Source organism: Colossoma macropomum, unplaced genomic scaffold (assembly GCF_904425465.1).
Source record: "Colossoma macropomum unplaced genomic scaffold, Colossoma_macropomum, whole genome shotgun sequence".
Taxonomy (NCBI): Eukaryota; Metazoa; Chordata; class Actinopteri; order Characiformes; family Serrasalmidae; genus Colossoma; species Colossoma macropomum.
The window spans coordinates 184852-212562 of NW_023495392.1; the positions used below are offsets into that span (position 1 = coordinate 184852).

At 36.5% G+C, this 27711-nt stretch overlaps 2 protein-coding genes across 4 annotated transcripts in view; one reads left to right on the forward strand and one right to left on the reverse strand.

Annotated features, from left to right (window-relative positions):
- The window catches only part of LOC118802020 (cyclic nucleotide-gated channel cone photoreceptor subunit alpha), an 18819-nt gene extending 15091 nt beyond the window's left edge, over nt 1–3728 (forward strand). Inside the window, exons 8-9 of the mRNA XM_036562468.1 lie at nt 509–615; nt 710–3728. Of these exons, the coding sequence (XP_036418361.1) occupies nt 509–615; nt 710–2094 (1492 nt within the window). The 3' untranslated portion in view covers nt 2095–3728. The remainder of the gene's footprint in view (nt 1–508; nt 616–709) is intronic.
- On the reverse strand, nt 3728–27581 carry cfap221 (cilia and flagella associated protein 221). 3 transcript variants are annotated; one of them, XM_036562466.1, is made up of 24 exons: nt 27415–27581; nt 23935–24112; nt 22871–22971; nt 22518–22604; nt 20507–20602; nt 19816–19916; nt 18555–18658; nt 17679–17838; nt 16697–16811; nt 16076–16205; nt 14864–14972; nt 14643–14730; nt 13306–13395; nt 13073–13168; nt 12128–12221; nt 11443–11537; nt 9632–9712; nt 8624–8731; nt 8332–8493; nt 7154–7312; nt 6062–6165; nt 5498–5593; nt 4704–4814; nt 3728–4515 (listed from the first exon to the last, which is right to left on the reverse strand). In XM_036562466.1, exons 2-24 carry the CDS (start codon nt 24059–24061, stop codon nt 4398–4400), a joined length of 2532 nt encoding a protein of 843 aa, XP_036418359.1. In that variant the 5' UTR covers nt 24062–24112; nt 27415–27581; the 3' UTR covers nt 3728–4397. The 3 variants fall into 3 exon arrangements, with proteins under 3 accessions (XP_036418359.1, XP_036418357.1, XP_036418360.1); XM_036562464.1 differs by having other exon boundaries at nt 11443–11540; XM_036562467.1 differs by lacking the exon at nt 3728–4515 and having other exon boundaries at nt 4751–4830; nt 11443–11540.
- Between the last annotated feature and the right edge of the window lie 130 nt (nt 27582–27711).

The window sequence follows — 27711 nt, forward strand, 5'->3', positions numbered from 1 at the left end:
GAATGGTTCTAAGTACTGACAGCGCCCTCCAGAGTACAGATCAACCAAGACAAAGGCTATAAAAACATGTCTTTGTTGTTTAAAAGCTTGCTCTAGCAATGAAAGTATGAAATAAATCTTAAATCTCAATTAAGAGATGTTTTCAAAGAAAGACAGACAAAAATGTCAGGATTTCTTTTTTCTTTTAAGTATTTTACCTCAGTGGAAGGTTAGATTTCTTAGTTATTTCTTGGTGTTAGATCAAGGTGATAAATAATACATTTTTTTATATACTGTACACAATGCTGTTTTTTCTCTTTTTTGTCAAGCTCGCTTTAGATTATTTTACCACTTGGAAATCTGCAGTTTGAGTCTGAGTGTATGCTTTGGACATCGTAGCTATGATCTGAATAGTTATTTGAAAACTAGCATATACCATCCTTTGACTTTTCTCTTCCTTATCCTTAAGTGGATTATCTTGTATCTAATCACCTCAGAAATATCTCCTAAAAAATTGTCATTTTTTTAGAGCATGCTTCAATGAGCTGCAGGATAATTACACCATGCTGTGGATTGCCCTGGATTATACATCAGATGTTATCTACTACATTGACACCTTTGTCAGATCCAGAACAGGTAAAACACATTTTGTATATTTGTATATATATATAACACATTTAGCATAAGTTTGCCTATTTTGTCTAAATATTCATGCTAAATAATCTACCAGGTTTTCTGGAGCAAGGCTTGCTGGTGAAAGATCATAAGAAGCTATTGGAACACTACAAAAAAACACCACAATTCAGATATGACCTGATCGCAATGATACCAACAGATGTATTTATGTTTTATGTGGGCATAAACAATCCTGAATTGAGATTTAATCGTCTTTTCAAACTGTCTCGACTCTTTGAGTTCTTTGACCGAACTGAGACGAGGACGAACTTTCCCAATATCTTCCGCATTGGCAACCTTGTACTCTACATCTTAATTATCATTCACTGGAATGCCTGCATCTTTTTTGCTATCTCCAAAACACTTGGCTTTGGGACAGACACTTGGGTCTACCCCAACATCAGTGATCCTGAATATGGCCGCCTGGCAAGGAAGTATATTTACTGCTTATACTGGTCCACGCTCACTCTAACAACCATCGGAGAGACTCCACCTCCTGTTAGAGACATTGAGTACTTGTTTGTTGTTACTGACTTTCTTATTGGTGTGCTTATATTTGCCACTATTGTTGGTAATGTTGGTGCCATGATCTCCAACATGAATGCTTCACGTGCTGAATTCCAGGCCAAGATTGATTCCATTAAGCAGTACATGCAGTTCCGTAAGGTCACTAAAGATCTAGAGGCTCGTGTTGTGAAGTGGTTTGACTACCTTTGGACTGAAGAGAAGACTTGTGATGAGAAAGAAGTGCTTAAGTACCTTCCAGACAAGCTAAAGGCAGAGATTGCCATCAATGTCCATTTGGAAACTCTGAGAAAGGTTCGCATATTTCAGGACTGTGAGGCAGGCCTGCTCATTGAGCTGGTGCTCAAGCTTCAACCTCAGGTCTTTAGCCCTGGAGACTACATCTGCAAGAAGGGTGACATTGGCCGTGAAATGTATATCATCAAAGAAGGTAAGCTAGCTGTGGTAGCAGATGATGGTGTCACACAGTTTGTGGTACTCAGTGATGGTGCCTACTTCGGCGAGATCAGTATCTTGGGCATCAAAGGTAGTAAGGCTGGAAACCGTAGAACTGCCAACATTCGTAGTGTGGGCTATTCAGACCTCTTTGCCCTCTCTAAAGATGATCTCATGGAGGCCCTGACTGAATATCCAGATGCCAAGCAGGCTCTGGAGGAGAAAGGCAGGGCCATTCTGATGAAGGATGGCTTGATTGATGAGACAGCAGCCAAAGCAGCAGATGCTAAAGACCTAGAGGACAAGGTGGCTATGCTTGAGACAAATCTTGAGGTGATGCAGGCCAAGCTTACACGCATAACAGCAGACTGGGCAGCCAGCCAGGGCAGGATCAAGCAGAGGATCAGCAACATGGAAGCCAGAGTGAAAACACTCAGGGAGGATGACCTGTCTGAGGTAGTAGAGGAGAAGAAAGACTAATAGTTCTATGAAGTTCTGTTACTATTCTTACTTTACAGTAGATCTCAAGGTTGGAACTTGCATGAAAATACAGAAATACAATTACCAAAAATCTTAAATGGATAGTAACTGCCGAGCACCCATTATACAACTTTAAAGAACTCTATTTTATTTTAAAAAAAATGGAGATCTATGGAGTGCTTGGCTGGATATTAGTTATTGGGTTGACTATCATTTATGCTCTGAAGAACTGCATTTTATAAAAGTGAAAATGTCTCAGAATGTGTTGCATTATACTGCATTTACAAAGTGTAATATTATACTAGGAATACAAATTTCCTGAGCTTGGTGGATGCAATCAAAGCTGGCTCCTTCAGTTGTTCTTAATTTATGACAATTTTATGAGAATTTCATGACACCTTATGTAAACATACACATGCATAAGACAATTTTGGGGATTTAAGTCTCTAATATTTGCCATGTCAAACATATGCCTTTTTTAAGCAAGAAAAGAAAAGAAAAGAAAAAATGCACAGCATCAGAGACTTCTCACATCTAAACTCAGGGCAAATTGTTTAATATGTGAGCAATCATATTTTTAGACAGAGACTGTGTTTACTTTTAGCAGGGATCCAACTTCAGATTGTCTTGTTTGAATAAATACTAAATAAAAATGTATCTGCATTTGTCATTTGTTTTAGCAACAGGTATAGTTCAAAGGAGAAATATCAAGCTATGCAATCTGAGAGTTAATAGTGCACAAGTACTTTTAGTTTTAAAATAAGTCCCTTTACATTTAATAAATCTTATGACATTTTAATCAACTTGGAAATAAGTAATTATACTGTCAGACATAAGCAGTTCATTTTACCATGTGCACACAAGTGACATGCATGTAGTAGTAGAGGTGATAAAGAAACCTTCAAATATTGTGAGAATTCTTCAAAACACACAACTATAAAACAAACTTTGGGAAAAGTATCTGTGTTGATTAACAGCATGCCGCAGAACATTCTGACTAAGTTTCTGTCAGCTTTATATTTTCATTCGTTTTTACTACATTTTGAAGAAACATTACAGGTTCACTTATCAGTAAACCAAATGGAACCAGGAACCAAGAGAACATTAATTGAATGAATTACAGTTTTTATAATTAACTCTCCAGTTTTTCTCTCCACACTTTAAAAGCCTTTGACAATGGATTGAAAATCCTTTTGGTATGAAAACAAAATATCTAAAGTTAATTTATATGATTTTTGGGACTTCTGCGAAAAGTTCATTTATGGGGCCAAAATTAAAAATGTAACCATTGTTTCATTTGTTATAAGCACACCTACTCACCTAATACAGCAAGTGAGATTTTCTAGTTTAAAGACTAGGAAAACCACTGTGGGTTATAGAGGGATCTTTGTTCACAATCAAAAGAAATGACGAATCACTCATTGGGCCTGATTAAACTTGCTCTTAATAAACCAGACTGACTAATTCTCTGTAGAACTCTAAATTTCTCTAGAAGAATTTCACACCAAACCATTCAAAATGACTTTATTTACATATGCTAACCATACACTAGAAGACTGAAAAGACTGAAATCTGACACCCTCTAACATCTAAAGACAATGTCGAGAGTGTTTAGTCACAGTCCTCTGCACATTTCCTTACATTACTGTTACGGGCTCAATGACCTTGAATTATTAAAATAGCCAGTATACACTTTTAGATTAATATGATTATCGTTGAGATGTTGGGCAATCACACATGCATTTTCTCCCCTGCCCACTCTCTCTTTCTCTCTCTCCCTCTCGCTCTATCACTATTTGCATGAGCCATAACCTAAAACTTACTTATAATATTAAACATGGTTGATTTCATTGCAAGTGTAAGGCCAGCATTAACCATTTAATTATGCAGAAATTTTGAAAAGCTGGTGGAGTTTCCCTTTAAAGGAACATTCCATGTAAAAAAATTTATGTCAGTGACAGCAAATCAGCACTGGCCATTGTGAAGAATGATGGCTAAATTGCCTTCACTATACAGAATCACGTGTTAAACTGTGGATTATATCTTTGATGCATCATTAACAGTACTTGAGTGATACTTTGCCCTTCACCACGATCTTTTTGCTCTAGCGCTTTTGGGAAACAGCCCCTTTAACCAGCAGAAAAATTTTGTAGGAATCTCTGCCCTGTGCTGCATTTTATATCTCCCCACTCTAAAAACACAATGAACTCCTAGAGAATACTTTATTTAAATTTATGAAAATGTTCATTTTCATTTTGTTAAAGATATATGTTCGTATATTTTTTCCTACAGATAACAAAGATCTATTTGTGGTCATTTTGACTATTATGCCTCAAAGATTGGAGACTGCCCAACACTTCGGGGCCCAGTTTGGTGCTTTGTGATTTCAAAGTTGATTCCATCAGCTGTTCACGTGTTTCTCTAAGAAGCAAACACATATGACAAATTATTTTAATCAAAAGGTATGCACTTTGCACTGAAAAAGAAATTGCTACTTTATACAATACATAATTACAAGCTTTTTGTGCATAATTAGCTCCTCACTGAGGCACATCTAACATTGTATTTAAATATTTATCTTTAAATGTCAACTTAAAAAATGTAATTACCTGTCATCTTTAGCGGCATTTTCTTTTGATGTTTTAGAAGGTGAACTTTCAGAAGGTGCAAACTCTGCTTGAACCATTTCAGGAGTAAGACCAACCGCCGCACGTTCAGCTCTGTTGAGAGAACATACTGCCACTTTAGGTCACGTTTGTTCACAAGAACTGTATATGGGTTATTTGCATTAATATACTGCACACAAGGTTACATATGAAATAATCATTATGCATATATGTATAGGCTATGTAGCCTATGTAAATTTTATGTGTATTTCTTCTGTAATAGAAAGATTGACCAGAACTGCTAAACCATTGCCAGAACTATACCATTAAGTTTGCAAAAAAAAAAATCATGGCACTTTGATTCCACCACCAGTCTTTACCGATCATCCTTTCAAAGAGTATTATTGACTTCTGCATAACAGGCCTAGCACCAGAATTAAAGCATGTATGTAGGCATCCAGAAACCACAGAAAGATACAAAGGAAATACGCTCATACAGGAAAAATACAAAATATTTGAGATATATTTCAAATACATTGTTTCATTCCAAAATGTGTTCCAAACACTGAAGTACAGTAAGCAAAAACATTTTGGGCCATCTTCTCATATATTTTCAAAAGTATTTGATAAATACACAATATAACACAATATATACAGCACAATGTCCCATTATGGTGTGGTGTTACCCACACCATACATCAAGCTGTGCGTCTCACTACTAAAACGTCTAATGCATGGCTGCAAGATGCTAGGCTATGAGTCTCAATTATACTGATTATACACTGATTATGGCTTACACTTCAGAGAGAATCTCATCTTGGATGCTATCAGGAAGGTTGTGCAGGACTGGTGGGGCTTCCAGGGGCAGGAGAGAACTGTTAAAGGGATCAGACCTGCACAATAACAATATCAGTACAGTATATGACTCAGCGTGAACTGCATACACAGTACTGTGCAACAGTCTTAGGTACTAAGCAAACTGTTTAAAATCATTTATCTCAGCAGTAAGTGTGTCTGCCTGTAAATCACTATATAACATTTGAATAAATACAAATAAACAGTGGTTAGGTCCAGTATTTTGGATCATAAACAGCTCCTGGAGCAATCACAGCGAGCCTCTGACCAATCAGGCATGATAGAGGTGGACCCCTCCAGTGACTTTTTTGTTTCTTTGTGTTTGGAAATGGTTAAGCAAACACATTAACATGTAAAATCACTACTTCTTGTAGTATTGCTATCTGTATTTATTATACTTTTAGCTTTTTTCGAAGCAAATAAACACTTAGTTCTCAGAAAACAAAATTTTAAATATAATTTTCTCAGGTGCCTAAGAGTGTGTGTAGCTATATTTTTATTCTTACATGCATGGAGACCAGTTACTGCTTGTTAGAGTTGATGTACAGGCAACAGCAGTCAGGGCCATGGAGGGAAACTTCTTCCATATCATGATCCCTTTTATCATGTCCTGCATAAAATGTCACAAACAGATAAGCATACCTGAATTTTTTACCACCTCTTTCCAAAACAATACTTATGGCAATATGTTAGTTATGCTCTTTATTAAAAAGTTGGAATTTTCTTACAATGAACTTTTTATGGGAAAAACAGCCTTTCAACATACATGGAAAAGCGATACAAATCAACTGATTGACTGAAGCAGTTTCTAAATTGTTTACTTACAGTAATTTCTTTAATTTGACAATTTTATGCCCCTCAATGTTCCTCAAGAGGAGTCAGATCATGACATTCATTTGAATGATCTTTATTTGTTTTGTATCTTGCTTTAAAATATGTCTTTTAACAAGTGTTTAAACAAATACTCCTGAATTTTTCACATGTGGTCTTAACCACACACACACACATTTTCTTAGCCACTTATCCTTCAGGGGGATCAGCAGTGATCAGGTGGAAGGCAGGAAACACACAGGACAGGTTGTCAGTCCATCGCAGGGCAGACAGACAGACATATACATTCACACACACATTCACACCTAGGGGCAATTTAGCATACCCAGTTGGCCTGACTGCATGTCTTTGGACTGTGGGAGGAAACCGGTGGAAACCCTCGCAGACACTGGGAGAACATGCAAACTCCTGTCTTAAATACACCTGTAACATAAAGTCTATTACTCTGGACAACAGACCTGTTGACTCAAAACATCATATTACAGGTGTGTTTTGAGTCAACAAGCTTTCTGCTCTTTTGTAAAGATGAGGAAATGTGCTGAAATTATCAGTAAAACCAACCAACTGTATGCAGTAGATGGAGCAGATAGAGATCAGGTTGAAAAATCTACATAATCCAAAATGTGAACTTCAAACATATTTTAGAGTTTACATATCTCCTTCCCTCCTTGCCTTTACAGACAAAACATTTGTCCGTACTAATGAGTGCGGTTTGCTTTTGGATTCAACTTTAGCTGACAAGAGTGAAAACTTTAACACAGGCTTACCGTTCTGTCTAGGAACTTCTTCTGAGTGCTGGGAGTATAGACTCCAACAATGTTGCCCTTGCAGACAGTGTGTCTTGGCAATGAACAAAGGTGGTACTCTGGGTCACTCTCTAGGTAATTTGGTTTTGGCTTAAAGGCATGCACACCGGGGGCAGGGTTCTGAAATAAACACGGAATAAAGCATCTTAGGGTTATAAAAGCATGTGTATACATTGCTTTGTATACAAGTCTGGATTATAGTACTCTTAAATCAGGACAAAGCTGTAGAACCTCATAATAATGACAGATAAAAAAATAACATCATGGTACTACAAGACATTTTCATGATACACAATAAGAATGACAATATTTTGTTTTTCTGAAGTTGGATGAAAAATTTGTTATATGTTTTACATACTACACTGCAATTAATCCAATTAAAGAAACTAATTATGCTCTCTTTATAATGAAACATGCGGTTGATCATTGTCCTTTAAGTACTTATCATTTCTATGATATGCTCAGAAAAAGATATTGTGATGTATTTTATCATAATAAAACATTCATATTGCGTACCTCTAACAACACTATTGTTAAGGAGTGAAATACATTTTATGCCAGCTGAGTGGATGGATTCACTGTTCAATATGCTAACAGAATAAATGAAATGTACTGAGCACAGGGTACAGGGTAGTAGAAATTAAAGATATAATAAATTAAGAGGGTAATAATCTCAACATTGAAAATACAAGGACAAGTATACAAGGCCATTCCAGTTTGCAATATTTTGTTTTGGAATAAAAATAATATGTTGTTGCTTTCCAAAACAAACAAACAAAAAAACAAACAAGTATCTCCATTTTTTTCCCATTTTTATTTTTCTACATCAATTGAGCACAGCAGCTATCCTTCAAATTCAACATCATGTCAACATCTCATCATGAATTAATCAATAGAAATGGTGCAAAATTATTATTAACATTACATTAGAAGTAAAGAATGTGTTTGCCTTCTCCTGTAAAGTTACCAGATTTTTTTGGACAGCAGTGACATTTTTAAATCTGTATAGTATATAATTAGTGCTCTACAGAAAAGATCAAAAATCAACTGAATTTTGACCCAAGAATCAAGAATCGTACTAAGCCTGAAAATATGTGTATGGTTACACTCTTAGTAGAAATGTAAAGGGAAGTATTTACAAAGATCTTGAGAAGATGGGCATTCAGTGGATTTAACAGATTTCTAGGAGCACTGAAACTCAAGGGGGTGTTGAGCTCCTGCTCTGATCCATGCTCCTCCTGCAGCTCCTTCTCCTCCGAGACTTCCAGTGTATAACACATCACTGTGGGCAACAGCTCATCCTGTAAAAATACACAACACAAACTTACACACTGACCTATACTGAGAATCTTTCAAAAACATTTTAACACATCTTAGTAGTACACACACAGGGTATGCTAGGGATATCATTATCGAAGACTAGTGTGTTACCTGCGCTCCAGTGCGTAATGGCCTATGCAGTTCATATTGGACAAAAGAGACTGCAGCATCATAGGCAGACACTTCCTGATAGCCCATTAGCCTGTAATGCTGAGGAACCTAGAAGAATACCGATTAATGCTGAAATAATACTAATGTAACAATGATGAAATAATGAATAATCAAACATTATTGTAATCTACTAATACTGATTTTACTACTGTAAATATTACTACCCTGGCAGGATCCAACATTGAAAGAGTCAGAGTACCTTGGCATATGGCTGGGTGATAAACCCACTTTTAAATCCCATATTAATAAACTGGCAAACGTAGACAGAAGCTCAGCTATCTATATAGAAAAAAAATTTCCCCATGTATGCAAGAAAAAGAATTGTTGAGGCTACCTTACTATATTATTATCTGTCATGGACTATTGTGATGTAATTTACAAACATGCATCTGCCTCATACCTCATACCACTAGAATCAGTCTATCACTCTGCACTGAGGTTCATTACTGGAAACCTGTATAACACTCATCACTGCAGACTGTAAGAAAAAGTTGGTTGGCTCTCGCTAGAAGCACGGCAGGAAACACATTGGTTTATTTTTATTTATAAAATGCTCTCCGGTCATATGCCAGCATATATTACTTCAATGATGTCTATAAATAATGGTAATTATCAGACTTGCTCCAGTGGTTGGATCACATGCCAGGTACCAAGAGTTTTTACCGAACTGGAAAAATCTGCCTTTAGTTACAGTGCACTTTAGTTTTTTAAACTTTTACTTTCTAACCACCTCCACTCTGCCTGCAACTGTTTTTCTTGATTTTCACTATTAATGTCTTATTTTCATTATTTTAAGTCATCTTATTTTTTTCATGTATTTATTTGTTTATTCATTATTATGCATATTCTTGGAGGTTGACTGATTGATTTTTTTAAATAATATATACTGTAGTGTAGACAGCACATATAATAAATATCTACAAAAAGACAGGAGAGTGCTTACTGTACCTTTAGATTGAAAAAAGGAATGTTGGTAGTCAAATCTGCTCCAAATGGCCTCATATGAACATGTCCAAGTTGGTTCACTGCCTGAAAAAAGCAAAGAAATCAGTCATCATTGTTAAAGAATACTGGACATGAAAAAAATATATGGTAAAGATATGACCATTTTATTCCAATCCCTTATCCATTCTTTAGCTAAATGGATAACCCAACTGAAACTAAAGTCTTTAGGAGTTCCTAAACACAGTCTAGGGACTCCAAGCTGTGCACATTGTTGTGTTTTCCCTACTCTAACATACCTGATACCTACCACACAAGGACCCACACTCATTCATTAATTAACTAACAAGCATCTTGAGTGCTAATTAACTAACAAACACACAAGGTGCTGATTAGTTCATTAATTAACAAATTGATTCAGAAGCATTAGATGAAGGAAAAACACAAAATAGTGCATAGCGTGTGCTCAAGACTGGGATTGGAACACCTGCAATAAATGAATAAAATAAAAGCATTAACACTCCCAGCAAAACTTGCCCAAATTCTTCTCAGGATCTCTGTGGACAGCTTCTTTAAAGAGGTTTAACTAAAGCTGAAATACTATAATATAGCTGCAGGGTGAAATACATTCCACATCAGTGCCTACAGTGAAATTCAATTACTTCTATAATCCACTTCAATGCAGTGTTTGCTATATATTTAGGTAATTACATAAATTATTAGTCTTTGTGTCAGATGAATTGAGGTCCCTAAGGACATTATACCAGAAAATGTAACTTTGAATTTGAATATAATGGTCTCTGAATATAAGTCTTTTTCTTGTTATGTTACATCAGGAATTCCTAATCCCAGTTCTGACAACCTCATGCTCTGCACATTTTTGTGTTTTCCCTACTCTGCATACCTGATTAGTTAAATCAGGTGTGCTAAATGGGACAAAGCAAAAAATATGCATAGCATGGGGTTGCCAGGACTGGGAATGGGAACCCCTGTGCAGGGGTGCAAGTCAAAAATGGAGATGTTTCTTTAATAATGCCATACCAAAGTCAACTGCACTTTTCTTCTTCCAGCACATTAAATCTTTCTACATGTGTTAGACTGATTTAACTTAATAACAGAGACACAATATTTCTTCATATAGAAGTGTTAATTCCAAAGCGGTGGTTCTTTGTATCCAGGCAACACTGAATCACCTGAAATGTGTGTAAAAAGTTACACTGTTAATATAGAGTAGTTGTTTCTTTTGTGTCTTCCTGTTGTTGTTTAAAACCTGCCTAATTTCAGTTAGCTAAAACAACATTGTCTCGCAAGCTAGCGTAGCATTTTAAACTGGAAACTTGCAATTCAAGGGCTGAACAACATGATATTTATCATCAGGATAACATTATGCTTATTTCATGGATATTATCAATACTTAAAGAACACTCTTTTTAAAGTTTCGTTATAGAAATAACAATGAGTCATGTTTAATTGGTTTTAGTGCACCACAGAACATGAATAAAACTCACTGTGTTCATAGTTTTTGATAGTGATTTTTAAATGTTCTTTTTGTGTTCCAACTTAAACTTTAGTAAAAATATACATTGTAATCCATATCATGTATCATCAAAGTATCATATTATAATTTTGCCATTTTGCCCACCCATAAATGATTCTAAACAAAATGTGCTAGATTAGTTATCTGTTTGTATAGGATTTTTGCCAGTGTTCTGTAAAGCTTGTGCAACTTGCCAATAGTTGCCAAAAGAATGCATTAGTAGGTGGAGCACGGATAGGCCAGTTCACAGATTATTTGCTTTTGCAACAGACGTACTTACCAGCTCATCTGGTTGGTTTGCAGGACTAAAGATGGGCAATGTAAAGGGCAGCAACTTTTCTGATGATAGCTTCAAAAGTTGTGGTTTTCCATTTACTACTAAAGCAAGAGAAATAGAAACGAACATTGAAAAACTTGATCTAATCTTGTTCATATACAGTACTAATCAAATGTGTCAGCCTTCTAAGAAAATGATATGTAAAACCATTTGTCTTATATGTAAAGCTGTCTGTATTTATCTTAGGAGTTAAACCTTTCAAAAACACTACCATTACTATAATTACAAATAAACAAATAAAAAATACATTATGACTTGATGTGTGTAAGTGTGTTAGCTGAAGCTTTTCCAAAACTATCCCTGAGGAAGCCCAGGTTTTACAATACCAAGTTTATCTAATCAGTCAGGTGAGCTGCTGATAGAATTTAACAAATTCATACAATGACACAGAAACTAAACCTAACTAACTGTATTCTCCAAAAAACATATCAATAATTTTCAGAAACAAAAAAGGGTATATAGTTCTTTACATTGTTTTTTTTTTCAAAAAAAACAGTGTCAAGATGAAGAGTTTTAAACTGTTTTTATGGCTGTCTAAGATTTTCATACAGTACGGTGTATTTTATAGGCATATGTTAAATGTCATTGGTTAATGAATTGTGTGAAGTAAGTATAACTTTTGCCTTACATGTGTCTTTCTCTCCTCTCACTTGTCTCTTCATATGGGAAACCAGCTCTTGCAACAAAAGCAGCCTATTATTCATACGACATTGTAAAATGACCTGAAAAACACAATATATCCTAAATAACAATATAAGCTTTTTAAAGCTATGCTTGTTATAAAACCCTATAGAAAACCTCTGGGGCCTCATTAATGTACCCTACCAACCTTAGTTCACACAGAATTAGAATTAGCAGAAGACCTCTAACCCTAACTGATTTTCTTTTTTTCCAAATTATGGATGTGGCAAATTCATACTGCATTAAAATAACAGAAAGGATACAAAATTTCTCAATGTTATGCTAGTCCAATGTAAATTAGCCTTAATACTAAAGATACTATTAATTTATACAGACAAAAATTGATTTTTAATGGAGTTATGGAATAACTGATATTTATGATATTTATAACTGAGCAACCATTCTGTTGCCAACAGGACATTCTAAGTCAAACTACATTGCACAGTGACCACAGCTCTGACTTTAACTTGAAGTTCTTTGGAGGTCGGCCTTCTAGCTCCAGGCAGAAGCTGCTCAGAACTCCACCCTAAGGTTTCAGAGTCCTCCCTCCCTTAAACAGTGTCACCTCATGTTGAAGGTCCAAACTTGCAAAATGGAGTTATGGAATAACGGAGGACCATACCTCAAACCTCTCCTCCTTCCAATATAATGACCTAACGCCGTGTGAGTCCTACCACAGCTCGAAAAAGTGGTTCTTCTAGCTCTAGGTGTGAATGCCAGCCCAAATTTTTAGAGCTCTCTCCCCTTCCTCAATCACTCTTTCCCTATACTATGTTGAAGGCAGGATCTGAACTCGCAAATCATAGTTTGACTGTTTTTTATTTTATGATGCAGATGCAAGTACATGCTTAAAATCAATACATACTAATTATAATCGCCACAAATTTGCTACCTTACGAACAGTTTGCTGGAAAAGTCTAAGCACCCTCTGTGTGACCTCCAGCTGTCTACTGCCATAGATGTAAAATGCAGGAATGCAGTAAGACATCTGCAAAACAAGAAAAAAAATATTCAGCATCCATGTCAGTTAAAGCAGTTTTCAAAAGAGAGTCAAGAGAAAACAGCATATGGAGTCAAGTTTAACCCAATTTGTTTAAACCAAATTGTTTAACCATTTGTCATTACCTGCCTTGCATTTCGTAGCACCCAGCACGATGACACTTTTGGCAAGGCTCTGGCAAAATCCACCTCTCTGCCACCTGTGTCCTTTTTTGTCTGGAACATACATATGCATTTAAATATTTGCAGTCCACTGATGTCATAGTGTATAATCACAGTATAATCAAATGCTAGATCAACATGAACAAGCACTAAGTATATACAGTACTGTGCAAAAGTCAAAAGCCATTAAATGTAAGTACAAGTTATTCATTTTTCAGTGCCAGGAAAAAAGCAAAAAACATTGCTATTAAAAAGTGTAGTCTTTGCCATTTCTTACAGCTTCAGTTGTTTACAGAAGACTTGCTTTCAGTTGTTCAAAGAAATCTGCAGGGATAATTCTCAACACGTCCAAGTCCAGCCTTGGTTGCATTTTCTGCTACTTACAATCCACAAATCACATTTTGTGATGTAGAGGTCTGAGCTCTGGGGTCACCAGCAGCTTTTTTTGTTGACAGAAACATCTTTTTAGATGTGAAGCAAAAATGGAGCTTGATTTTCTTGGATCTCTCAAAGACAAAAGCTTTAAGTACTGTTTATCTGATAGTGACAGTTTTAGTGGTCTATCAGGTCCTATAAGATTGTAAGAAGTTCAGTTTTCTCGATATTTATTTTGTAATAATGGTGTCTCTTGCACAGTGCTGTATATAAAATAAAATCAAGCATTTAAATGCTAAATGCTATTAAAAATGATTTTTTTAATTGACTGGTTGCCTTAAAATAATGTACATGTTCAATACTATTAAAACATGATGTATATAGCAAATGGGCATGTTTTGCTTATTATCAAACCAAATATCCTTGCTAGCAGGCCCTGTAATGATGTCACATGGTTGCATTAGACTTTCCTACAGAAAATGAGACAATCCAAAAAGTTTTTTTTGGTTTGTTAGGCTCTAGCTAAAGCTGAAAAGGCTTAAGGACATATTTAAGTTTAATGAGATATTTAGCTTATTGTTCACTCATTGTACAAGATAACTACCATTAAATACTGCAAAAAATGGCAAACTACTATTAGACGGATTTAGTTAATTTTTTAATAATAACGAATAAAATATTTTGCTTGGTCTAAACAATATCTCTTAATAGTCAGGGTTCCTTTCAAGAGATTAGTCCAGTTTCATGGGCATCTGCAATCTCAGCAACAACATTTACTTATTTCTGGGGCACAGAAATTGCATTAATGAACTACATATATGGAAGGAGTTAAAACCATTAACCTACTAATTTTCTTACATTCCTTAGATCTCTTAAGAGGGTGAGTAAATACTACAGTAAAAAATTGAAATTATTAATGATGCTACCATGTACTCAGCAGCTGCAAACTCTTGTTCCTTCAAAATGTTCATTTTCTGTTCTGTGGAGTACAAATATTCACCTAGGTGCACCTGCCTAGAGAAGAAACAAAATTACTACAAGCTCAAATAATAATGTTGCTGCTAATGTACACTGCTCACAATATTTCTCCACATTCAGTATGCTTTGTTGGTGTATTTTATGTGCATATGCATTTCACAGGTCATACCATTGAAGATGATTGGCTTTCTCCTTTTGGACATTTACCCGAACTTTATTTTCAAATGAAGCTTCTCTCATCTGTCTTGTCTGGTGTGCAGTCTTGGTATGGGAAATGGCTTTTTTGGATTAAACACAAAAACAAAGTAAAAATATTTATGATAAATGTTGCATTAAGCTTTGGCTGCAGTTGCCCACAGGAAAACTTTCATGTCTGTTTGTCTTTCTACATCAGGCTCCATGTGTAGCATCTCAAGCATCTTAAAGTAACTGAACCAACCTAGAATTTGTTAAAGTTAGTTATATAATAGCCTCAAATCAGCCCAGTTGGCTGCCCAGTATTGTGTCTTATTCACAGTGCAGTCCTGGCTAAATCACTCTATATAATTTTGGTGTGAATGGGTGGAGCTAAATTGCTGTAGGCTGAAAAGGCATACAATTGAATATTACTCGATTGGCACTCTACACTGTACTGACCGAACCCTAAACTTTTTCATATGATATTGTTAAAGTGATATATGTCATTACTGTGGGACAGTTCATTTTTTTACTAAAAAAAAAAACCTGGGCTGAAGGGGAATGATTAATTTTGCTCATAATATGCATGATACTTATTTTTATGACTGATATCTGATTATCTGTGAAACAACTTGTTATACTATTGTTAATTAATCCTTATTGTTGTCATAAATCACAAATAATACAAACACAATTCCAAAAAAGTTGGGACAGGGCAAAAAGCAATTGAAAAGAATGTAAAAATGTCATTTTCAAAACTGGCTCAATTGGTGTCTTCAGTCTCCAAATGTTGATTAAGGACTGTTAAAGGGAAAGGTAATGTAACCCAGTGCTAAAGATGTTCCATTTTTGGAATGTGTTGCAGGCATCAAATTTGAAATGAGTATATATTTACAAAAAAAGTAAAAATAAAATATTGTGTTTGTGTATTGCTTTTAATGAAATATGGGTCAAAACAGAATTTTCTAATAACTGCTTTCTGTTTTTATGAGCATTATGAGCATTTCACATACTGTCCCTACTTTTCTGCAACCGGGGTTGTAATAAATGACATAGTAAATAAATAATGAACAGAACAAAACTGTGTTTACTCATAAGACTGCTATTTTCCTTTTTATTCCTTTTTCTTTCATATCTTTCAAGGACGTGTGTGTTACAAGCTAGCCACACAGCTGCTTAACATGTAATTCTATTGCATACTCACCTTCTCTGAGGTTCTTGTAGCTCATTTTGTCTTGGGGCTGAATGAGCATCTTAGAAAGCCCAGCACAGGTGGACACATCCATGACAGGTGTATGAGGATGTTGGTCAGATTTAGTCTTCTGCTTTTTGTGCTGTTGACATGATATGAAAGAAGAATCTTTCAGTCTATTGATCATATTAATGATCAAGATATCTGACATAAGCTTATATCAGACATTACATAAAAAGTAAGCTGTTTGGACAATTATTCAAGTAATCAGAGTTCTAACAACAAAAATGCTTAACTTAACATTAACAAATCATACATAGCCTTCAAGTAAATACTTTTTATTGGAAAAAAAAACTAGGAAAGAACTCGGAGGAAAAATATTTATATATACAATATAGGTGCTCCTCAGGCTTTGTTTCTTGCTCTGTAAACCTAAGAGTGTAGAACATGAATTATCATTATGCAAATTAATTACCAACTAATCACTGCCAATTAAGAAAAAAGGTCCATTTTAATAAATGATTTTGTAATTGAGCAATCATGACAGGACTTGTACAGATTTAAGTTGTCTGAAACAAAGCTAACTTCAAACTTGTCTGTAGCACTGATAATGCTACAAATGACACTGCATACCTTCTTTGAAGCCACTTTAAGCTTAAGTCTGCGAGCAGCAGGCAGTGACACAGGAGCGTCAGTTTTTCCATTTTTGGCTAGCATTTTATCACCCTCTTCCTTTTTCTTTGGTTGCCTAATGCAGAGAGAGTACCATAGCACTTACTGTATGCTTGATTAATAACATGCGCATAACAATGCATTATTAGAGCTGCAAGAACTGCAGTGTAAAATCAACAAGGGCTCAGAGGGACGAATGTTTTAAAAAAACAAAAATGTAAACTAACTGTATTTTGCTAGGAACAAAAGGAAAGAAGGAAAAAGTAATCATCCTGAAGTGTTCCAGAATCGAAACGTTAATTTGAAACCTCTGTAAGTAGTTAATAACGTTATTTTTTTCTTTCAGTGTAACTTAATAGCTCTAAATATCCTCTGCACTTCTCCCTATAGTCTCACGATTTTGTTTTGAATCAAGTGTCATAATGCGAGAAACCATTTAGCCAGGTAGCGCATATTTGCATTTTTTAAATACGAAATTTGCTAAATCTACAAGTGCAAATTTTCATTCTGCATTTAGAACTATTTTTATTATAAGAACATCAGGTACATTATTATGGGCTATTCATGCATATTTTGGAGTAATTTACTGATTAGTAACAGTAAAGGTCCATTCCCTGTGTGTGTGGACATGTCCTTATCAATACAAACACAACTCTACAGTCTAACAGCTTTCCAAACATGCTAATTTATTACATTAGGCCTACATACAGCCTATGTAAAAGAACAGAACCATGTTCCACTTTTTCTTTTGTTTGTTTGTTTTTGGTTTTATGTTATGGGCTGAATCACATCACTGGTTTAGCCTAAAGTATTTATTTTTTTTAATTCCGTTTCTGAGCCCTGTTCAAAATACAACTTCACTGAAATTCACATGTGAAATTCATCATCTTTGTTATAAGATCACTCGTAGATTCCTGTGAATGATAAGATCAAGTGTCAGTACCCTAGAATCAGATGAGGAGAGCAGGAGCCGGTCATTGTGCAGATGAAGGGTTTGGAGTTGAACTGAGAGATGACCAGCTGCAGAGTGATTTCAGCAATGCCATAATGGTGTGGTGTAAATGTTACTGTAATGGCTGTCTTTCCATTAGCTGGGATGACACCTATTAGCACAAACATAATAAACTAAGGATTGCTAATAGAGATAGCATGATATCAAACCTTGAATACTGGCTGACACAACATGCTTTAAAAGCTTTTCTTACTGTAGTCATCTAAAATTGCATGCGCATTACTCAGACTGCTCAAACAAACACTTTACTCTCCCACAGGAAGAAATACATATCCAACAACATGAATAAACCAATACCATGGCTTTTTTCATATTTATGTTTGAAAAAAACCCATCAAATATCACAGTCTGAGTCTGCAAATAGAACATTGTGTTCAAAATTAGGCTATTTACAATATAGGAATGAACAATTCTACTACAGTACTTAGCAAGCTAATTATTATTTTATGTTTGGTATATGTGGTTACTGGTCTAAATTATGGCACAAATATAAACCATAGAAAATGAGCCACAATGGTCAGAATGTTAGCCTAATCAATTTTGCATTTAATTTAGATTTTAAAACACTTACTGAGCTTTCTAATAATCTCTGGAAGGCTATTCCAGAGTTTAGGAGATGTAAGAAAATGACCTTCTAAAAACTGAGCTTTAAGTGATCCTAGGAATTTGCACTCAGTAAGCTAAGTGAAGTAGTCTGGATGGGCAATAATGTTTCAACAGATCAGTAAGTTATGCTAGAGCTAGGCTATCATATTACCTATTTTACTTTGAATTATGTTACACTTCAGTGATTCCTCACTGTTTTACCTGATAAAGGCTGGATGGTGAAGGCTTCATGAGGCTGCAAGAAGTGAATCTGGAACTCAAAGTCTATTGGACAACTGCAGCTCAAAGGAATCATGTAACTGGTGCTTCAGAAAAAAATAAATAAAAGGAAAACATTGTGTACAGAGCTTTAGTAAGGGAAGCCCATAAATAATAATAATATTTAAAAATATAAAACAATATTATATGTTACTTTTATTTGAAATTATTTAGAAACAATATTAAATAATATTCAAATTAGAAAGCTCTTTGACATTAAGATGCTTTATGATTTGCTTTTGCAGTGGTTTGACTACAGCAGCTGTAGCTGAAGTGCATATGGAAAAATAATGAGCAATTTTTAGAATGTCCATAATGCCGTCAGTGAACCACATGAAAAACATCCTTGAAGAATAAAAGACTGGAACGAAGTCAGTTGTGCAAGAGCAGATTTTTAATTGCAAGACTATTTTAACATTCTTCTGTACAATACATGCACTTCATCCTAAAATTCCCTTATCTGTAGATTTTAAAATGGCCCTATGCAACCACTGTGACAGCAACTGTATTTCATATAAGACCTGGCCTTCTACCTCAGGAATTGTGAGTTTTAGCCACAGCTGATGTGTCAAGACAGCAGAACAGAGCAGCTGGGACCACAAACCCAGAGGTCAATGGATTTGAAACCATCCTCTGCCAGAAAGGAGCTATAATAATGTGGTTGTTTTAGTGTACTACAGTAGAAAGCTGGAGTCCTGCACAGTTAGAAGATTTTTCGGCTCAACCACACCTGATGCAAATCAGTTAATTGCTTAAGTCTGTACTTTAACCCCTTAAATCAACAAGGCCCACCAACAGACCCAAAGTTTCATTACACACTTACATAACCTAAGAATAGCTCAACCAGTTTGCACTGAAAGCCCTCTAGTTACTGAACAAAAAGCCTTAGTATTTAATAAGCCAAGAAAATCAGCAAACTGTGATGGCCTCTGGCCCTTGTATCCCCCACCAGGTGTGGTAGATAATACTGCTGCCCTCTACACAGCAGTCTGGGATTTCATTCACCACAGTGACAATCACACCATGCTATACTAATAATTCACCGTGGAAAAGTGCATCTATGAAATGAGGTAAATGTCTAATTTAACTGGACATTTCAAATTAATGAACTTTAAAAATTCAAAAAGTATCTTCTGTATTCAATGACAAATTAATTCAGTAAATTACAAAAATAACCTAGGTGGTCAACGATTGAAGAACTTACCTATGATTCAGTGGAACAGCAGGCAGACTGATTTGAGATGGTATATGTAGATCATCAATAACAGGATAAGCATGAACAGGAATCAACAAGTTCTCCTCTCCCTGAAGATGAAAAAGCAAGACACATGCAAGCATGGAACAAATAAAAACACATTAATCTCACCTGTCTCCCTTCATTTTGCTTATGTTATATTCCATACCTCTATAAGAAAATATATTGTTACATGTTGTCAGTATATTTCAGAATATGAATATATTCAATATTTTACTTTTTGGGTTCATCATCTTTCCTATATCTTTACATAGGAACCCATCACATTTTAAATTTGATGGGACAATATGTAACTGTAACTGGACTACATGCTTGTGTATATGCAGCTGTATACTTTGTGAAAATAGTTGAACAAGCCCTTAAAATAATGTGTTCATGCAAGCAAATATGTGCTTTGATATATATACACAACGTGATTTGAATAATACCCCATATAAAAATAATTAACACCAGAGCATGTATTTATGAGATATTATGGGGTAAAATATGCTGACGCGTGTAACTTCTTTTATATATGTATATGTACATACACACACACACACACACTTGTAATACATGTTATGTGAGCGTATTCTTTAACATAAATGTTATAGTGCATGAATTTCAGCATACTGAGGAATGTACACAAGCAATGGCCTACCTTGCAATGAATCCGGATGCTGTCAAAAAAGTATCGCCACTCATTGGGACTGAAGTGCACAGTAATAGTGTAGGAGAGTCCTGGAACTAGTCGACTCTGCATGAAAAACGCACATTCATTTTCAGAAAAATATATTTATGTACCGTATAGTGCAAAAGTCTTATTTGTAGGTATCTAACAAATGACATGTGAAGACAAACTATATGGTCAAAAGTATATGGACATCTGACTGTAACACTTATGTGAGCTTGTTTGGTTTCTTATCCCAAAACCATTGGCATTAATATGGCATTGTCTAGAATTATCCTTCACATGAACTAAGAGGCCTAGCCTGAACCTTGAAAAACAGCCCCAGACCATTTTCTGTCTTCTACCAAACTTTGCTGCTGGCACTATGCATTCTAGTTGGTAGTGTTATCCTGGCATCCGCCAAACCCAGCTTCATCCAACAAACTCCCAGATAGTGAAGTGTGATTCATCACTCCAAAGAACACATTTCCATTTTACATTACATTTCTAGTAGCAGCATACTTTACATCTCAGCACCCAATGTACAGCTGTTGGACTGATGTTGCTTCCAGAGGCAGTTTGGAACTCTGTAGTGAGTGAGGCAACCGAGGATAGGCGATTTTTGCCTGCTATGTGCTTCAGCACACGGCAGCCTTGCTCTTTGAGTTTTCCATGATTTACTGCTTCACAGCTGAGATGCTGTTGCTCCTAGATGCTTCCATTTTACAGTAATAGTACTTATAGTTGAATGGGGCAAATCTAGCACTACTAGGCAGGAATTTCAACAACTGACCTATGACAAATGTGGCATGACAAAGGTGGCATGACAAAGATGCCACGTTTAAAGTCACTGAGCTCTTCAGTATGACCCCCTCTACTGTCAATGTTTGTCTACTGAGATTGCATGGTTATGCTGTTGATGTTATACACCTGTTAGGTGCGGCTGAAACACCTAAACTCAATAATTAGTAGATATGTTCACATACTTTTGACCATACAGTGTATTAGTAAGCATTTATTTGTTAAAATAAAGCAGTAAGCATTTATTTTTATTTTGTTAGCATAACCATTTCCAAACTTCTTCTTGAGGTCAATCAGTATTTGCAGCTAGCATCCAATAACTAGTTTGGCCAATCAATTCATTATTAAATTAAATCAGGTGTGCTGGTGATGGAGTTTAACCAATACATGAAATGACTGGAGTGCATCAAAACATGTTTTACTGTATTTATGATTATTTGTATTTATTTTAATGTTATATAGTATTTTATTGACAAACACATACTCTTTTGCTTCTGGCAGCCTAAAACTTTTGCACAGTATTGTATATAAAAAAATGAAAAAATGTCTGCCCCTTCTTGATTTCCTTTATAACTGTAAACTTAATGTTTACAGGTATATGTTATCAAACAAAATCTTATAAGAGAACATGGCATATGGATAATTATCACTATTTCTTATCACTCTCAGTTATATTTTTACTGAAGTAAATAACTGAATATTTAAAATAGGTCAGACAGTAAAAACGGAAATAGTGGATCAACAGCATACAATGCGTAGCCGTTCAATTAAAAAATGCTTACCTAGAAAACATAAATTGGGAAATCTAAAAGAAATGCATTATAAAATGCATGAAAGTGGGCATTTTATTCCGCTCTGTTTCTTACTGTAAGAGAGAGCATTAGGAGAATATAAAGTATTATCATCATGCAAACAGACAAGTCTAATCATTAGTGATTCATCAGGAAGGTAAATTTTAATTAAGATTTTTTAAATTGAGTAATAGTATCAGCCATAGTTTAATAGTTTCAAAAAATGTTTTTTATTCAGGTTTCCTTTGTTAAATATTAGATTTTTTATAAAGATCTGAAATCATCAATAAGAATACAGTAAATTAGGAAGGGAGCAAGTATTTTTCCATAACACTGAACATTACACCTCCAAGTTACTTTATAATATTATAAACAATTAGAATAATATTTATCCATATTGGCATTATTACCTTTTTTATATAGTCCGTAAGAAAGTACTTTGTTTGAGTGGGGAGAATGTGAACATCAAGCACCTCCGAAGAAACATTGATGAGTTTCTATTAAGAAAAAATATAGCAATAACAATTTCACTAATTCACTTATTCAACTTTATATCTTATCTGTATTCATTTTAATATCTTAATTACATGAAAAAAGGTGAGTTCCAAAACAGACTTTTGCTGAGAGTAAATTTGAGAACTTCATTCATCTATAGGCCCAAATAGAGCCATCATTTTCTGTTTTGTATATAAAACATTTCACGTTATCAAATGTGCAGCATTGTGTGCATTTTAGAATAAATGTCCAGAAACAGTTTACATACCACAACCTTTTTGTAGTCCTTTCCCACTTCAAACCCACTAAAATGAAGCTCTAACGGTGCAGCTTCAACAACATTATTGCTCTTAAGTTTGTCATAGACCCCTGAGGAAAGAAAAAAAACAAAAACACTACAGATATAGAACAGGGTATATCAACTAAAGTCCTCTATTAGTATTAGGAGTGTAATGATATGTGTAACACAATATGCACAGAGAAAGTAATGCAGTTGGATTTTATGCTCTAATAATACAGGGTGATTCAAAAAGATCTATCCAATTTCAAAATAATTTATTTCACTTGTAAATCATTACAGAACAATGCAGTAAATTGTAAATGGTTTAAGTGAGCATGAATTTTTTTTGTCATTTTACAAGTGCTCAATATGATCTCCTCCAGCTGTATGGACAACATCAACAGGATAGTAAAATTCATCCCATACTCGATTGAGCATGTTGGGTGTCACTGTATTCACGGCTCTTTCAACGCAATTTCAGAGATCATCCAGTGTTGTGGAACCAATGACGAATGCTCTGAGCTGTTGGAGGTTCACTGCTGACGAAAATCACGTTGCAGTTATGATGGATTCACTCTTACTGAAGTGGAGAATGCGAAACACTTTCTGCTCAGGGGTCGCCATCTCCTCGCAAACTGAAGGGAGCCTTATTCCAGTGATAGTCAGAAACTCTATGACCCCCTCTTTCAATTGGTATGTAATTGGTTCCTAGGCGCCTCACGGTTGTAAAAATATGGCGCTTTGAAATCGGATGAATCGTTTTTAATCACCCTGTATTTGTGAAATCAGACATACTGAAATAAACTGAAATGGTTTCCATTTTTCTATTCCATTATCATCACCAGATCCTGCAGTCTTATTTTGGTCGTTGACAAAAAAAAGAAAATAATAAATTCTGGCATTCCTTTAACGTATCAAAAATATATTGTGCTGGGATGCAAAACCCATAATACATATTGTATCACAAAATCATTACAACCCTAACTGACAAACAATTACTTAAATTATCTACAAATAGTAAGACTAGCCTTCAAAATAAAAATTAGTCGTACTAGTTTCAAGAAGGTGATGAGAAACATTGCCAGTCCTCCTTGTCTCCTCTACCAGTTGACAAAGAGGAATTTTCTTTCTCTGCACATTGCTGGTGAAATTCTTGGGGGCTTGAAGCATGATTTCCATGTTTGATTCTCTCTACAAATGGACTTGAACATCACAAGCACTGTGCAGCATCTAGGGATAAAACATCTGGATATTAGTCACACTTTCAAGAACAATACACTATGCTGATCATGAAAACACATAGAGGGGTCGCAATTTTAAGGAAAACACAATATAAAGCGTCTTAGTACGGAGCTGAGTAGCCACGAGCCGCCAGAACAGCTTGAATGTGCCTTGGTAAAAACTTCAAAATGCAACTCCAAAATTTCAAATTAAAGTTTCAAGAGAAGCCTGACAGCCTGTAGGTAGAAACTGTTCATTAACCGGGTTGTTCTATCCTGAACGCTGTGAAATCTCCGGCCGGATGGCAGAATGGTGAACAGGCTGTGTGCTGGGTGACTGCTGTCTGACCGGATCTTTTTGATTTTCCTGAGGCAGCGGGACTGGTAGATGTCCTGTAAAGCTGGAAGTTTATTGCCTATGACAGCTTCTGTTGTTTTCACCACTCCTTTAAGGGCCTTACGGTCGCAGGTGGTGCAGCTGCTCTACCAGACAGTGATGCAGCCTGTGAGGATGCTCTCTATGGTGCATCTATAGAAGTTGGTGAGGATCTGAGGAGGCAGACCAAACTTCCTGAGCCTACACAGAAAGAAGAGACGCTGGCGGGCAGATCTCACAATAGTGTTGGTGTGGAGGGACGAGGTGAGGTAATTAGTGAGGTGTACGCCGAGAAACTTAACACTGCTGACTCTCTCCACTTCAGCTCCATTGAAGAATAGGGGAGAGTGACCAACCCTCTGCAGCTTCCTGAAGTCCACGATCACCTCCTTTGTTTTGCTGATGTTCAGAGAGAGAGATTGCTGTCATGGCACCACTCTGACAGAGCGCTAACCTCGTCTCTGTAGGCTGTTTCATCTCCATCAGTGATGAGGCCTAGTACTGTCATCAGCAAACTTGAAGATGATGTTAGAAGTGTGTTTGGCTACACAGTCATGTGTATACAGAAGTACAAGAGGGGGCTGAGTATACATCGCTGGGGAGGCCCTGTGCTCATAGTCAGTGTGAAAGAAAAGCTGTCCCCAACTTTCACCACCTGGGCTCTGCTCGTCAGGAAGTCCAGTATCCAGTTACAGAGATGAGAGTTCAAACCCAAGTCTGTGAGCTTAGAAATGGGTTTGGCAGGGATGATTGTGTTGAATACTGAGATGTAATCTATGAACAGCATTCTTACGTGTGTGTTCTTTCTGCCCAGGTGTGTGAGAGCAGTGTGTATTGTTAGTGCAATGGCGTAGTCTGTGGATCTGTTGGAGCGGTATGCAAATTGGTGAGGGTCCATGGTGGCTGGAAGTGTTGAGCAAACGTGAGCTTTGACCAGCCACTCGAAGCACTTCATGACTGTTGATGTCAGTGCAACAGGGCGGTACATAGCCGATTTCTTGGAGACTGGAACAATTGTGGTATCCTTAAAGCATGTGGGAATTACTGACAGTCTTAAGGAGAAAGGTTAAAGATGTCAGTGAAAACCTCAGCCAGCTGGTTGGAACATGCTTTAAGTACACGGCTGTGAACGCCATAGGGACCGGGTGCCTTGTGTGGGTTAACTGCCCTGAAGGATCTCACTACCTCAGACAGGGGAATGGCTAGAGCGCAGCTCTCCTCTTCCACTGGGAGCTTCTCAGCAGATGAGGTGTTACTTGCCTCAAAACGAGCATAGTGAGCATTACGTTCATCTGCTAGTGAGGAGGAAGAGCCCCTATTACAGATCACAACTTCTTTGTAGTCAGTGATAGTGTGCAGTCCACTCCACACACGTGAGATCAGAGCCAAGATAATTAGATTCCACTCTGTCCCTGTAGCTCCTTTTGGCCAGCCTGATGGTCCTCCAAAGGTGATATCTGGCCTTCTTGTAGCTAGCCAGGTCACCAGAGTTGTAGGCAGCAGCCTAAGCTTTTAGTTTGGCTTGAACCTCAGCATTGATACAGGGTTTCTGGTTGGGAAATGCTCTGACATTGATTTTTGGTACAATGTCTACAGTGCATTCATTGATGTAGCTTGTGATTGAGTCAGTGCATTCAAGTGTGAAGATGGCCTCCTCACGCCATTGATAGACTGATCTGAGAACTGGTTTTGCCTGTTTCAGTCTTTGTTTGTATGCAGGCAGGAGAAGAATGGACGTGTGATCAGCTTTGCCGAAGTCAGGGCTTGGGAGGGGTTTGTAACTGTCCTTGAGTGCAGTGTAGCAGTGGTCAAGAGTCTGTTCGGGTGGGAAATTTAATGTGCTGGTAGTATTTGGGCAGAACCTTCCTCAAGTTTGCCCTGTTAAAATTCCCGACCACAATAAAAAAGTCAATTAATAGTCTCGTACAAAACGTGACATCTGCCTGAGGTGGGATGTAAACTGTGGTGAGAATGACTAAAGTCCCTGGGCAAAAAGCGGTCGAACTTTGACTGTTATGAGTTCAGTATCTGGAGAGCAGTGACTGGGTAGAACGGCTACATCTGTTCCCTATCGAGAGTTCACCATAACACATACCCCACCGCCCCTGCCCTTACCAGAGTCCAGAGTTCTGTCCTGGGGGTAGATGGAGACACCGGCCGGATAGCCACGTCTCTCTGACCGCTAAAACGCAGCAGGTCTCGATGTCGCGCTGAAACTTGATCCGTGCGTTCAGTTCGTCAGTTTTGTTCTCCAGCGATTCAACATTTGCGAGCAAATACTAGGAAGCGGAGGGTTGAAGCACCTTTTCCTTGTCCTGCATAATATCCCGGCGCGTCTGCCCCTCTTGCCACTGCCTAAGATTTTGCTCAAAAAATTTCTGTATATGTTCGATTGGGTTGAAGTCTAGTGAATATAGAATATAAATACTTTTTATGCTTGTCAACCCAGTGACCCCTCTTGCCCTATGGATGAGGACATTGTCTTCCTGGAAAAGACCATTCCATTTCAGCATAGAAATGTTTCATCAAAGCATTAAGGTGGTCAGTCAGAACCTGAAAGGGACTTTGCAGTGACCCTTCCCTTTAAGGCAAGTTTATTAATATAGTACCTTTCATACCCTGCGGTATGAAGTGTTTTATAAATAAGAAAATATAAAGATGATTCAAATTAAACCTTAAAGTATAAAAAAATAATGTAAAGGGGAATGGAAATTAAAACATGATTGAAACAAATTTAAAAGAAATTAATAATTAAATTAAAAATTAAAGTACGATATTATGATAAGTGCCGTTACAGTAAAGATGTACAGTAGACAAGGGGACAACTGAACCCAAACTATGCCTCATAGCATAACACCACCGAACCCTCTACCAAGCATTCAGGCTTAGATCATTGTTTTTTCTTTTAATTTGTCCTGTAGACATGTTACACCTACCTTGCTCCCCGGTAGAATAATTATTCTTTCCACAGGTCGCGAGCTCGTCAAGCTGACGAGCTGGTTGGATAACATTAGTTAATCAAGTTAAAAACAAATAAGGACAAACACAAACGAAGGTTAAGCGACGTAAACCTGGGCCATGTCAACATTTCGGTCACCATAGCGACAGCAAGATCATGGAGACTTGACGTTTTTCAAAATAAAAGCCAAAATCACAAACCAGGAGAAAAAAAAAAATATTTGTACATACCGTTGAAAATGCGACATCCTAAAAAAACGTACGTGCAAAGCGCT